The sequence below is a fragment of the Cavia porcellus genome, unplaced genomic scaffold (genome assembly GCF_034190915.1).
Source record: "Cavia porcellus strain 051 isolate PalLab524CR breed Dunkin Hartley unplaced genomic scaffold, mCavPor4.1 scaffold_17, whole genome shotgun sequence".
Lineage (NCBI taxonomy): Eukaryota > Metazoa > Chordata > Mammalia > Rodentia > Caviidae > Cavia > Cavia porcellus.
In genome coordinates, this window is record NW_026947500.1 from 32,003,182 (window position 1) to 32,017,641 (window position 14,460).

At 44.0% G+C, this 14,460-nt stretch overlaps 1 protein-coding gene across 7 annotated transcripts in view; it reads left to right on the forward strand.

Moving 5' to 3' along the window:
* Kiaa1549l (KIAA1549 like) overlaps window positions 1-6,958 on the forward strand; it is a 254,772-nt gene extending 247,814 nt beyond the window's left edge. For all 7 annotated transcript variants that reach the window (XM_063227749.1, XM_063227751.1, XM_063227750.1 and 4 more), the window contains one exon: window positions 840-6,958. In XM_063227749.1, the coding sequence (XP_063083819.1) occupies window positions 840-1,121 (282 nt within the window). In that variant the 3' untranslated portion in view covers window positions 1,122-6,958. The remainder of the gene's footprint in view (window positions 1-839) is intronic.
* Window positions 6,959-14,460: the final 7,502 nt, after the last annotated feature.

Consider the following 14,460-nt stretch of genomic DNA (forward strand, 5'->3'; position numbering starts at 1 on the left):
GTTCAGGAAATCAAAATCATATCCCAGATTCAGGACATTAGTGCACGGAGTATTTCCCAGCCCTTGGATATAGATGCACCTGTCCGGGCACTTCTCAGGAGCTGTTTAGCTATGCCACCGAGACAGTGAAACTCTTAGCTTCATGCCCTCATCTATAAAATAAGGATGATGATACCTTCTAGGCTGTTGCTTTGAGAATTAAATGAGGTAATGTGTAAAATAGCACAGGCTTTAATGTGTATTAGCTACTATTCATCAGCCAGCTGGACATAGTGGCACACATCTATAATCCAGGCACTCTGGCAGGCTGAGACAGGAGGATTTCAAATTCTAGTCCAGCCCATGCAACTTAGGGAGAACCTATTTTAAAAAATCTAAAACCAAAAAAGGGCTGGGGATGGATCTCAGTGTGAAGGTTCTGATTACAAACCTAAATTCCATTGAGACAAAAGAAGAAAAGGAAGAAGAGAGTGGGGGAAGAGGGAAGGAGGGAGGGAAAAGAAAAGAAAAATGAATTCCCCCAAGCTCCTTGGCTACAGTTCTGTTTGCTGGTATCTGCTTAAGTGAAGGAAACCAAGTAGGTTCAGATGGAGACTCAGATATATTCCTAATGCTGGCAGCCAGGCTTTAAGCATCTGTTTAATTTATCCAATCAGCGGACACAGTTGAGACTTTTCTCAGCTGTTGCTAAGCAGACTGGCTCCAGATTTTGTATCTGGACAATAGTGTGTGCTTTCCTCTAAGGCCCTTCCCTAAGGCCCCTGCTGAGGTGTCGTGTGTCTCCACCTTCCTCCTAATCCTGGGCCCTCCCTGTCTGTCTCTCCTGCTGTCCTGTGCAGGTGCCCCTGCCCGGGTACATCGAGGCCTACCCCCGCTCACGGTATCAGCAGAGCTCGCCCTCCAGGCTCCCACGCCAGTACAGCCAGCCCACCAACCTGCACCCCAGCCTAGAACAGGCCCCCATGCCCTCGGCGGCAGCATCACAGCAGAGCCTGACTGAAAACGACCCTTCTGACGCGCCCCTGACCAACATCTCCACTGCGGCCCTCGTGAAAGCCATCCGGGAGGAGGTGGCCAAGCTGGCCAAGAAGCAGACAGACATGTTTGAGTTCCAGGTCTAATGCACCAGCCCCGCGGAACTCTGCGCATCCAGACTCCAAGGAATCAGGCTTCAGGGTTCCTCACCCCTACTGACAATGGGTGAGTCTTCTTCACTCTCTGTTTCCCAAAAGGTGAACAGCGGGGCTCCTGGGAAACAGGAAACTCGTGAACCACTGGATTCCTGGCTCATGCGGCTGATCATGGCTCACAGGTCCTGCCTGGGACCATGTGTTCCAGATTCTGCTATGTTGAATGTTTGAATCATGGGCATCCTTTTCCCCCACCAAGAGGAGCCTTAGTCAAGAGAGGCACTCACTAATCTACAGATTCCTGTCCAATGCCACATCGGACTAAATCACCAGAAAGGGGAGAGTATAGCTCTATCTTTGGTGACCTCTGCATGTTAACTCTTTTCTGTGTTAAAGGCAACGCAGGAGTGTGAATTACGCCCCAGACTGCCCTTTCTCTCATTCAGCTGTGACTGTGATCGCTAAAATCATCTCTATTCTGTGAGGCAGACACTGACTCCAGCCAAGAAACTTGAGTCTCTTTGCTTTTAAAAGTTCATATTCAAAGTCAAATGAATTGGATGAAAATCAGTATTGATGGCTGCACCTATAAATAGTCCTGACTCCCCATTCCCTTCAACACCGTTAATTAAAGGCCGGGAGAAAGAGAGATGAGCAGGAATGGTAGGTTTGTGTCGACAAGCTTTTTAAAAGGTGTTGTCAGTTGGAAATAGAGTACCCTGCAAGTTGGGGTTGAAATGAAAGAGAATCAGTGCTTAGAGCTTTTAGGATCCTGTAAAAGAAAAATAGGTATTTGAGGTATTTGTAGAGATTTTTCTTTGCCTGCATTGAAGGTGGCCTGAGAACAGAGCTTCTCTCTTAGGGATAAAACATACATTGACTTTTAGGAGAAAATCTCTGTCTCTCCAGCACTGATCTCCAGCCTGATCTGCCAAGGGGTCACTGACTCTTGTTAGAAATGGGAGCGATGAGTTTCGGTTATTCCAAACCGAAGCCTCCATGTATAGATGCTTCTGAAGGTAGAAAATCTGTTATTGGAGTTTAAGCGTAAATAACTTCTTTTTAAAATGTGTGGGTTTTGCCCACTCTCCATAGTTTATGGACACAAGAGGACATTTGTCAAAATGAAAATGGCAAGGCTGATACCTTGTGGCCATGATGCTCCAGGTCACCCTTCTTGGCATGGAGAATTGGCCTGCCAAGCTCCGAGTGGATGACTCTGCCTCCACAGGACTGGGGCACCAGCCACTGACTACCATGGACACAAGCAACACTGCTCCTGACTTTGGGTAGTGCGTGTGGGGTTGAGGGCTTACTTACTTGGTATCTGTGGAGAATGAGGTCCTGTCCTGCCTTCACCCATGACCCATTGAGCTTCAGCAGTTCCCATTCCCTCCTGAGCCCATCTTTCCATTGTCCTCCTGAGTTTCTTTGGTCTTTACCCGAAAGAAGGTGGAATTTTAAAAAGTTGAGAGGAGAGTAGGAATGGAACTGATTAGAATGGGAGATTCCAACTGTCAAAGCACAGACTTTTCAAGCAGCTGTTTTTATTTTCCAATGGCAAATTGCCCTTTCTGGAATGTGTCATGGAATCCTCAGATGAGTCTCTTGTTTAGATGATATTAGCTAGTGTCCTTTTAGTATGCCAGTTGATCTTTCATAGTGTTAGTTTTTGTTACTTAAAAAGAAATCAGCTATAAATAAAAATGTATTTTTGTAATTTCCATGTGTATATATGGTATATTTCTACCAATGGCCAGTCATTGTAGTCCAAAATCTAAGTCAGCTTGCAGAACACTGTGGATAGTGCAAGATTTTATCGACAGATTAACACAATGCCTAGGTCTATCCAAACCGGCATTCAATGCACTTGAATGAACAAAGAGCCAAAGAAACTCAGCCTTTTCATGAAATGGTATGAGTCTGATAAAGACAGCTATATTGTCCTGCTTTATCAATAACACCAATATTTCATCAGTGCAATGATATCAACCCAGTACTTTGTCTACTTGGTAAATGCCTGGAAATACTGTATGTGAAAGTGAGGTTTTAAGACCTTAGTGTCATTGAAAGAAATGTCCATGTTGCAAAATACAGTGTCTGAGCTTTGGAGGTTCCAGTGATTGCAATCATGAATCCAGAATTTGCCTTGTATGGTTTCAGATTGCTAAGACAGTGGAGCTACAAATCATTGCAGGCTTCACAGAACTCCATGAAATATTTAGTCGCCTGAGAAGTGATACAGCATGCTAAGTCAGACACTCTCTTAAAGTAGACACCACAGGTTCAAGAAAAGTAAATGAGAGGAAATGGTATGTATAAGAAGGAAAATCTGTGCGTGTTTTCCCACCGAAGAAGAGAGAGCTACCATTGTTCAATTTTCTGGGACTAAGATGTGGTCCCTTCTCTGTTGTCTCTTGACCTCATGGAGGTCACAGACACCAGGATAAGTGACCCTGAGAAAAGGCAGATGGTAAAAGGTGCTTCACGGAAGCAAAAATAGGGTTTCATAAGAACCCTGAGGAGACAGGAATGAACTCAGTGTTCATCGCGATCCTCCAGACGGTCACCGAAACCCTAAAGGATATTGGTGACCGTGAAGGAGGAAACAGAAGTCCAGAGGAATGGACTGACCAGCCCAAAAATCAAGCCTACCCCTGCTGATTCATGATCCAGTCTGCTCTCCATTTACCATGCTGCCTACATGCTTGTTAGTGACACATTTCTTCAGCTGTGCCCAAAAGTTTGCAAAATAGACAAAGGTCCTGTGAGGTCCATAATGCTCTTGCCAAGAGAAAAAAAAAAGATGATTGAATAAGGAACTTTGAATACAGTGTATAGAGGACAATACCTTTGTGGCATAATAAACATTTTTTCGGCACTGAGTTTGATGTGAATTTTCTGCATTCATTAAAAAGAAATGCGGTCATTAAAAAGAAATTATGGCCTCAGATGCTGTTTGAAGCTATGGGGGTGACTTGCCCTCTCTTGGTACCCTAGACCCAAACAGACAGGCAAGGATGAATTGACAGCTTGTCATTGAAAGGCAGCAGGTGCCATTCTTTGCCCTGGAGGAGGAAACAGTCAGAGCAAGGACGCAAAGGTCCGTGATGTGGCTTGGCACCTACGATCCGAGACTCACGTCATAACAACATGGCAGAGGTTCCCTGTGGAACAGGAAGTCTTCTTCCAAAGGGCAGACTGTATAAGAAGCAAGTCTCCAGTCCTGGAAGAAGTGATTTTGTGCTTTTTGTTATTTTAAGAACCCAGAAAAAGGGTGTGTAACTTCTGCATAGTCCTCATGGAAGAAGGAAAGGGTTAGATATGTGATTTTTAAAAAGGAGAAAAAAAAAACTTTCTGAGAGAGTACGTAGAATGGAAAGGGAGAAGAATTTAAATACCTAACAAATAGAAATTCTTTTCTAACATTGGGCAGAAATTAGAAAAATAAATTTAAAAATGTATATATTGGTTGCATATAAGTGAGTTTCTACATAACACACAAGTGCCCAAAATTTAATGAACAGACTAACAGATACTGTTTTTAAAGTTTGAGAACAGGACATGAAGTTTAAATTGCTTCTCCTGCTTACCAGAAAAAAAATGTGGACTTCCTTTGCAAAATACGGCCAAAGACTTTTAGGGAATAATAAGAATTAAACTTGGCGTAGTGACTGACTAGGGCCTAAATGTTAGAAGTTAAATTCTGCCCTTTAATCCAACCTCAGCAACTTTCTAGAACTCTGTGAGGACTGCAGATGCTTCCACACTCGCTCAAGTACAGGAGTTGGCTAAAAAAATACAGGGATATTTTATGAAAATAAAATACAGTTTCTCAACAGGCAAGGGATGGGTGCAGCTGCCTCATGCTTGTGCTCTGGCTCTCTCTCTCTCTCTCTCTCACTCTCTCTCTCTCTCTCTCTCTCATTCTCTTTCATCTCAGTTTCTCTCTGTGTATCTTCTCAGATCTCTCACTGCCTTTAGCCAACAAGCTTTCTCATTAGTGCAAATGTAGCTGGCAAACCCACCCAAGGACCCACACTCCACACAACCTTTCCTCCTCAGCACCCAGCACTCTCCGACTAGCATCTCTGTGCTGTGGTAGGCAAACTGCTAAGAATCTGATTGGTCCAGCTCATCTGCCTCTGGGAAGCCACTGGGTCTGGTGCCTAGCCACTCAGATGTAAGCAAGGAGGCAAAGTTGGGTCATACCACCATGGCATCCTGGATTGACCTTAGCAGCAGGGACTTCTGTTGGGGCCTGGTACCCAGAGGAAGGCTACAACTGGATAGAAACTTCAAAAGGAACCTGCTGCAGACTGGATTTGACCAGCACTCCTAGTTTGCTACCCAGCAGCCAATCAGCATCTATGAATACTGCTGCAGAGAACAATGGGCATCCCTCACTTGAGCATCAGGAAGGGTTGCATGCACTTGAACCCTGGAAGATCGGTCAGAATTGCCCTAGCCAATTCCCACCTCAACACTAGTTATCAAATGCTTCTACTGGGCCTAAGGAAGGATTTCTAACCAGCGTGCAGCTAGCAGAATGTCCTGCTCACCAGACAATAAATATTTGTAAATTGAAGTGCACGATCTTAGCTCAGGTGCTACTAATGTGGCTCATGGCCACACATTTGCATGGATGAGAAAGCCAATGAGCCTCTCAATAGAGTTTTTTGAAACAAAATTAGTTTCAAGTGAAACTGATATTATAGTGGCTCTGACCTTCTGAATATAAGTTAGTATCTGAGAATTGAAAGGTTTCTTGATTAATTGGGTGAACTGTTAACAGAATGTTAACTAGTGGTAAATGCAGGGAGTTCCTGAAAAGTAGTACTTAGGAAATATAATTGTGTCAGAAACAAATTCTCTTAGAAGGTATTGAGTTGCTTTGATTCTGCAGGTTACACAAACAAGGAACATTTTGGTAAAGCAAGAATTTGTTTCCAAAGGTTAAACCCATACTTGATTAAGAGCCATTATATAAATGAAATCTAGAAATTGATTATTTTCATTCTGACATCGATGGAACTTTTGTAAATTATGGAAGGAGGCCGTACGTGTATTCCACATAATTTAACTGTGTCCTTGCCTTCCCCGAGTCCCCTCCTAATGTCTAAACTCACCTTTGCCCACATATAAACTAAATGGAGAAAAAAAATTGTACTGAACAGAATCAGAAAAGTATCAGTAAACTGGACGTTTTGAACAGGTGTAAATATTCTACACCTTGAGAAACTCACTTAAAACTAGTCTCTAATTCCTCCCTTGTGAAATGGGTCTAACAGTGTCTGTTTGTCCTAGCTCCCCTAGTGGTTGGGAGGAGCACATAGCATAATGTATCTGAACATGGCTTGAAAAGTATATTTGAAGGAATTCTTACTAAATTATTACTTTCACAGTTCAGTTTTATCCAGCAAAGTGTTTTAGCTTCACCCACCCACTGGATAGAATTGTATCATCACGTGTTCCTGACAACTTCTTGTCAAGGACAAATAAATTCCTAAGTGTGGGACTGTCCACAAAAGCCACCCCACCTGGGAGATGCTGTTACTGTCATTGTCGTCTAGGACTTGGAGGGTGTGTGAGTACTTGTACCTGTGCTTTCATGCTGAGTGAAAAACCCAGACCGGCGATTCATTCAAACCACATTAGACACATCGGGCAAAGTACTGAGCAGAAGCTTTGAATGTAGCTGTTGTTATTTTAATGCTTTGCTTTCTAATTAACTTTGTACATCCTTTGCCTCTGCCGGGATCAGAGTGTTCATGTGCTGTTAGAATTTTTTTATTGTAAAATAAAATGACAAAGGCTTTCATATCACACTACCTGCCTGCTCCTCATTCCAAGTCCTCCAGATGGTGAGATGGTCACAATTGAGCCACATGGTGGTGCCTGCTGGACATTGCTTAAGAACAGTAACAGGATAGACCTAGTGTGGTCTCATAAGCCATCCTGCATTTACCACTAGTTAAAGACATCCTGAATTTACCACTAGTTAAAGCACGAACTTATGGGCCAGAAAAAAAAAAACCCCAAAAACAAAAATTAAAACTGACTTTGGCCATTCACAGGCCTCAGAGAAGCAGGTGAGGCCCCAGGCCAAAAAAGCCAGTGTCCAGCCAGTTGTTTTCAGAGCATTAAAAAGTCCCATTGCTACCAAGGGATCCAGACATTGCAATGGTCTGGAGCACAAACTTCCGAGGCCACTTACTCATCCTACCCTGGGCAACTCCCAGCAATCTTGAGGCTGTGTGCTGCCTACTGTGCCCCACCCCCATGCCTCACTGACCGAACAGGAAGATTCTGCCAAGGAGCTGCAGATTCATAGATGGACGGCCGCAAAAGTGTGGCTCAGTACATCAGCAAGGCCAATGACATTCTTTAGGAAATACCAAGAAACAGCATCAGTTAACACGTCTAAACTGGATGGTCACAACCAGAGAAGCCAGGATAGACTTGTTCATGACACAGAGAGAAAGCAGCATATTGATTACAAAAGTAATTTAGAATAGAGGTAAGAAAGCCTGTCTCATAACAAAAATACAAGCAGACCAGCTCTGAGATGAGGAGACCCTGTGCCTAAAGGTGAGTCATGAACCTGGGGCTTTTGTGAATCCATTGAGATATGGGTACCCACACAGAGCTGCTTCCCGCTGCCCCCCAACTTGCTGACATTCTCTTTAGGAACTTGGAAAGTACTTAGATACTGAAGGAACAAATGTTTACTCCTCTCTCTTGTGTGAAGAGGGCTCAAATATGCACAAGAGTCACTTTCAACATCATCACTTTGCTGAAATTATGAGGAATGAATGAGAGAGACCTCACGAAATTTTGGCAAGGTTCCTCATAGGGTACAGAACATCTCAAGAAATACGATGAGGTAGCTGATTTCTTTTTCCTTCCTCCTGGACCCTGATGGTGCTTGGCTTTCAGGACAAATGAGGTGATCAAGCGACAGAGTGTGATGGTGCTGGCTTCACTCTCAGAAATAGGAGGCAGACAGACCTAGATCGCTGGGAAAGACACATGCAAACCCGGATTTCCTTGCTGGGTTCCTCTCTACCAGAGATAGGCCATCAAATTTATTCCAAAGAATGGTGTCTAGACTCTTCTAAACGAATATCATGCATCCAACTCGTGAGCTCTGTTGGCCACTGGAAACCAGAAAGGATGCACCTAGGAAGCTTCATGAAATCAGTGGTGAGAAGCAATCACTGTAAATGTGCATGGATGATTGGCAGGTGCTGAAAATAATTTTTTCATGTTCTTTCCCCTAAATTCATATACAGAAACCTGATCGCTGATGCTCAGGGTGTTTTGAGGAGTGGAATATTTGGGAGGTGACTAGGTCATGAGGCCTCATGGATAAGACTCAAGTCCTTCTAAAAGAGACCTCAGAAATATCCCAGGCCCCTCTGTCATCTATGAATCAGGATATAGGGCCCCCACAAGACACCAAATCTGCTGGTGCTTTGGTCTTGGATGTCGCAAATCACAAGAAATAAATCTCAATTTGGTATAACAACCTGAACAGACCAAGAGTATAGAAATGATTGCTCTGAGTCACCCTGTGGCCTCTTGGAGGTAAGATTATGACCAACACTGGATTGCACACCTGGGGTAGTCATTTTATTGACATCTCCGTGTCTATGTCTGCACATGCACAAACCCACACTTGAAGGGAGGCCATCTGACTTTGCTGGAATTAAAATACTTTGCTTAGTGTAATAATTTGACTACCAACCTGTCATCTAAGTCTCTGGACTCCAAAGGGCCTTCACTCAACATATAAAAGAGCTTGCTTTTCCCCTGAGGTCCACTCCACCACCCAAGTCCTCAGTGCTGGAGAGCAGAGGAGTTTAGGGGACCCACAATACCTGTGGAAGCCAGACCCCTTGAGGCCTTGAGGCTATATCTTTGTGATGGCAATACAACAGTCTTAGTTACTCTTTTTTCTTTCTTTTTTTTTTTTATGGTACCAAGGATTGAACTCAGGACCACATCCTTGCAAGGCAGGTGCATATGCCGCTGAGCTAAATCCCCAGCCCCTTAGTTACTTTTTTATTGCTGAGCCAAACATTGCTACCAAGAAGTTTCAGTCCAGGATTAGCTGGCTCCAAGGCAGAGTGGCGTGGAAGAGAGGCATTGGAATGGAGAAACAGCTCATAGCATGGCATCAGGAAGCAGAGAGCAAGGTCAAGAGAGGAAAAAGGAAGATGGACCCTTCCAGGCTGTGACCCACCTACTTCAACCAGGCCTCATCTCCTTATGTCACATTTAGCTATAAATTCATCAGCAAACTAACCCATTGATGAGCATCACACAACCTCAATCACCTATCTCCCAAAAGCTCCACCTATGAGCTCATAAGACTTTTAGGGGGACATCTAGATATAAACCATAACAACAGCCTAAGAAAAAAATTAGGCTACCACCCAAGTGCCTTGCCCATGGAACATTTGGAAACAGTTGGATTTAGGGCATAGACTCTACCCGTGTGTTAATCACTTTCCTGTCACTGGGACAAAATACCTGACACGACAACTGAAAGGAGGAGAGGTTTAGTTGGCTCATGGTTTCAGAGGATTCAGTCCATAATTGGTTGGATCCAAGGTAGAAATGGCATGGAAGAAGGATCGGGCAAAGGAAAGCTGCTTTCATCCCATGGCATCCAGGAAGCAGCTAGAGAAAGGAGGAGGCAAGGACAAGAATACACCCTTCCAGTGACCCACCTCTTTCAACCAGGCCCCACCTCCTAACCACACATTCAACTATTAACCCACTGATAAGTATTGCACCGCACAATCAGGTCACCCTCCAGAAGCCCCGTCTCTAAATACATCAGACTTTGGAGGTCCTTTTCAGATCTAAACTTAACAACCAGTGATGTGAATACTGAGCTGGATTTCTCATGCTACCTTCCACTTTTCTGAGATTCCTGGAGATAAAGCCAGGGGCTAGTTGCAAGCTTCTGAAGAAGCTTGTTTTCTAGGTCAAGTTTTGGCAGCATCAAAAATCTGGAGAGTATTAAGACAAACAATTTAGGAATATGCAATCCTTGTTTTGTGTATTAATGCCCAGGGTCTTAGAGGACTATGAGTTTGCATTCCTTTAATTTAAGCCTTGTTTGTAACCAACTCTATTGTACTAGTCTAGGTGAAACCAAAGGCTGTAGTCAGAAATCAGATACCACAACTGATTAGACATTAGCCCTGGAGAGGGACTGCATATCTGGGTATGGCTTTATCATTGATCGGTCACTTGGCATTTAACTGGGAACTTTCCAGGAAGCACTCATAGACCCTTCCATGTAGCCATTCCTTCTTTTTTTTATTTATTTAAAAGGAAAAAGAGAAAAAAACAGAACAAAACAAAACAGTGTAAGGGTACAAGTAATGCAGAACTACAAAAAGAAAAAAAAAACAGATATCATCAGTTAATAGATTACACACTATTATCTTTGGTAGCCATTCCTTCTATCCTTCATGGGGTGGGCAAACATTTCCTGAATACCTACTATGCATCAGATAGCATGCTAATTGATAGGGATTCAAGAGTGAGTAGGGTACATCTTCTGCCCCTCACAGAATATTGCTCCTTGAGCAAACAAGCCCAATATATTAAGGACTCACCATTCATTTAGTGCCTTTCCCATTCAGACAAATGAAAATCAAAAACCACTTTTTTCTGGCAACATTTAGCCTTAGAAAAGGACACACTCTGCTGTTCCCCCTTCCATGATGCTTCACAGCTCTCCCTCCCAATTATCTTTTGCCGATTAGTAAGATATGCACGGTATCCCTGTAGGGGAGAGTACAAATTGTCAGCTGTCAAGAATTAACAAGTGTTACAAACCCAAACTTCAGTGCAGTCATTGTGCAATGAAACCAGAAGCACAACTGCAAGGAGGGGAGAGGAAAGCGATTCAGGACTATGCTATGCAATGCAAATGAAACCTTCAGGAGCTACATGCTTTATGAATGAAACTGTAGTATTCTGAGCACCCTCAATCTGAATTGTTTCTGTGAATAAACTGCCACTCAGAATGTACTAGCTTATTAATGTATGGGCTTTGGTTCTTATTCAGCTTCTGAAATACAGTGCTCTTTGGAGCAAATCAAGCAGGCAGGTCAGGTAGCATTTTGTAGTGACCCCCTCTTTGCATTAGTCTGTTCAGATTTGTGTCAAAATCATGCTTGTTTTTTCTTGACAGATTTCCATAGAAATAATGTTCATTGTCTTACTAATAGCTTTCCTGCCAAAGAGCTTACAGTTCATCTTTTAATATTTTTTTCTCCATTCTCCATGAGGGAAATATTTTAACAGGAAGCATTCGCAGAACATTAGATGGGGCCACATGATGATCATGTGGTTTGCTAGCTTCAAAATGATGGAATCTCAGTTGGAAGGAGGTTTCATGGGATACTATTCAATTTATACACCAAAGTCATCACAGGATAAACCTCATGACCGGTGTAAGTGATGTTCCCTGCCTGGGTAGGGATTAAACAGAATTGGAGTTTCATAAAAGCAGGTACTCAAAAGGAGAGTTGGAGAAGTTTTGAATATCGCTGGGTATTTGGGGCAGGGGAACCAACACAATTTCTCTGGGATATGGGGGAAGATTTTAATTATTGAATAGCTTTATATTTATTTAAGAGATTTAGATCATTCTGATTTTTCAATCCTATGTGATATAAGAAGGCACCAATATCTTTCCAATTTGGAGCTCCAGAAGGTTTTACACTGGCTCTGAAATTTGTCAAGGCCACTGTGATCACAGTCGAAAGGAATCTCCATTTTAGGACTTGGGACCTTCTGGCCCTAGGTTTCAACCTTGCTTTTACTGCATTCTAGCAGTGTCACTTTGGACAACTTGTGTCCCTACTCTGCGCCTTATCTGTAGAATGAAGAAAATATTTCATCAATGAGAAGACTTCAGAGGGGAGAGAGCACAGTGCCCAACTGCCCAGCACTTTCAGGCATAAGGAATTGTTGTTACTCATTCACCCTCTGCTTGAGTACTTCTAGTGGCGGAGAATTACTGCCTTGCCAAAGCTGGTATATCACCTGCTGATCACTTAGGAATGACTCCTGTACTCAGCCTTATCCAACCCACGTCTTTCGGACAACCTCCCTCTGGGACAGCCCAGGACACCCAAAGCCTCCAGAGCAAAGGGCACGCTCAGGATCATGTAGGAAAACCTGCACGGTGCTTGGTTCACCTGGTGAAGGGGATGAAATGGAACTGCTTAGAGGTGCCCTCATGCTCTTCTAGTGACATTAATGGCTCCCATCAACCCTGGGGACCATTCTGAGCCATCTGCTCCTCAGGACATGAGACCTGGTTCCAGAAACCCTTTGATACACCTGGGGTTAGTGCATTCAAAGGTCTGGCAGCAAGCAGTTAGCTCTGTGAGAACAGCATGGAACTCATTCTCAAAACCATATGGTAAACCCATGGATAAGATGGTTCTAGCCCAGCAAACGCCATAAGACTGGTATTGTTATGGCTTAACTATGGAGTGTATCTCCCAAAACTCATGTATTGTAAGGGCTTGGTGCCCAATACAGCAGTGTTCAGAAGTGGAGCTTAGAGCACTAGAGTGATCACTTAGAACAGTGCTATGCTGAATGGGCTGTAGGTGGCTGGCCTGCTGGAGGAAGTAGGCTGCAGGGGTGTGTGTTCCTTGTCCCTAGCTTCTTCCCTTCCCTCCCTTCTCCTTCCTTTTCTCTGCCTCCCTCCCTGACCCTCTTCCTGGTCACTGTGAAATGAGCAGCTTCCTCCACTATGCAGCTTCTGCTTTGCCCCACAGACCTAAAGCAATAGAGCCAGCTGACTATGGGCTGAAACTCCTGAAATCAAGCCAAAACAAAGCATTCCTCCCTTATGATGTTTTCCCTGACTACTTTGTCACAGTAATGGAAAGCTGACTGACACAGCGTGGAGCTGCTCAGGGCCAGTGTTACAGTGGAGTTCACCTGTGCTGGAATCAGGAGAGAACTTGCCCATCCTCATTTCAAAGTCCAGTCTTGACGGTTGTGACATTTTCCTCTACAAATGCTCTGCCTATCGGCTGGCTGAAGCAGGTGGAAGCAGGGCCAATAGCTTGATGGCAGTCACCAAAAACTGAAATGAGGATTTGAGCTCTCAGGCTCAGCCATATCCTAGCTGCATGCTAAGATGGAGCCTCTGTAAAATGGGGTCAAGAATTCCTTCCTCAAAGATGGGAGCAATGGCCACAAAGAAGACGCTGTGAATGGAGCATTGAGTTCAGGACGTGATCCAGAGCCAGACATCTCTAACTGGTGTTGGTGGTTGTGGTTTTATGGCAGAGATTGGGAGAAATCCAAGAATGTATGCAGCCACACTGGCCTTGCCTATGTTCAGACCCCAAGTGTTTCCCAGTGCCACCTGACTCTACTGGAATAATTGCATTAAGTGTCTTTGCTCTGTTCCTAAAAGACTACACAGTGACATTAGTTACTGAAATGCGCCCAAAGCAAATCATTACTGGTGCTGAATGGGGGAAAGTATGGTGGGCAATTAAGATTTGCTCACCACCCTCATTGCTATGTAATGATCCGCATGACCTCTGCCAAAGGCCTACACGCACTCAGAACACATGCTTACAGGGCACACATTGGACAAGTGAGCCTCCTGATCATCATGTGACTCTTCCCTAGTCACTTCCAGGAGGGAGAAGAAAAGTAATAGGGTCCACCTATAGGGAAGCTTTTCAGACCCAGTGTGGTGCCTGACCAACACGGTGCTGGACCCTAAAAACGACAGCATGTCCCTTCCACACTGATTTCTGTGTTCATCTTCCGAGACTGAATTGAATTTCATGGTTTTTTGTGCACGCGCGAGCGTCTCTCCAATCAGCTGTCAATACGTCATTCTGCCCGCCCCTTTAAACTCCACCCCCTGTCAAGCCTAATAAAAACCCCACAACTTGTTTGTATGCCTCAGAGGGAAATTGCAGTCTTGTGCAGCCCTCCTATGCCTGCAGTAAAGGCCTTTTTCCTTTTTCTGCCTTTGTTTGTCTCTGCTCCAAAACATGTAACAAAAAGAACCAGGATTCCAGGAGTCTTAAACAGTAAAAGGAGCTACCACCCAAAGCCTTGGCAGGACCAACCAGGTTCAGCTGTGGGCCTACTTTGTCACTGAGATAGTGGCTTTGCTGCACTGTACTTTCATTTCTTCATTTATAAAAAGTGCCATTTTTACCTGCCCCTGCAACAGTTAACTCTGAAAACCAAACCTGCATTAAACCTCATGTTTTCCCTTTCTAGATTCAGCACCACCTAAAGGATTAAAGGC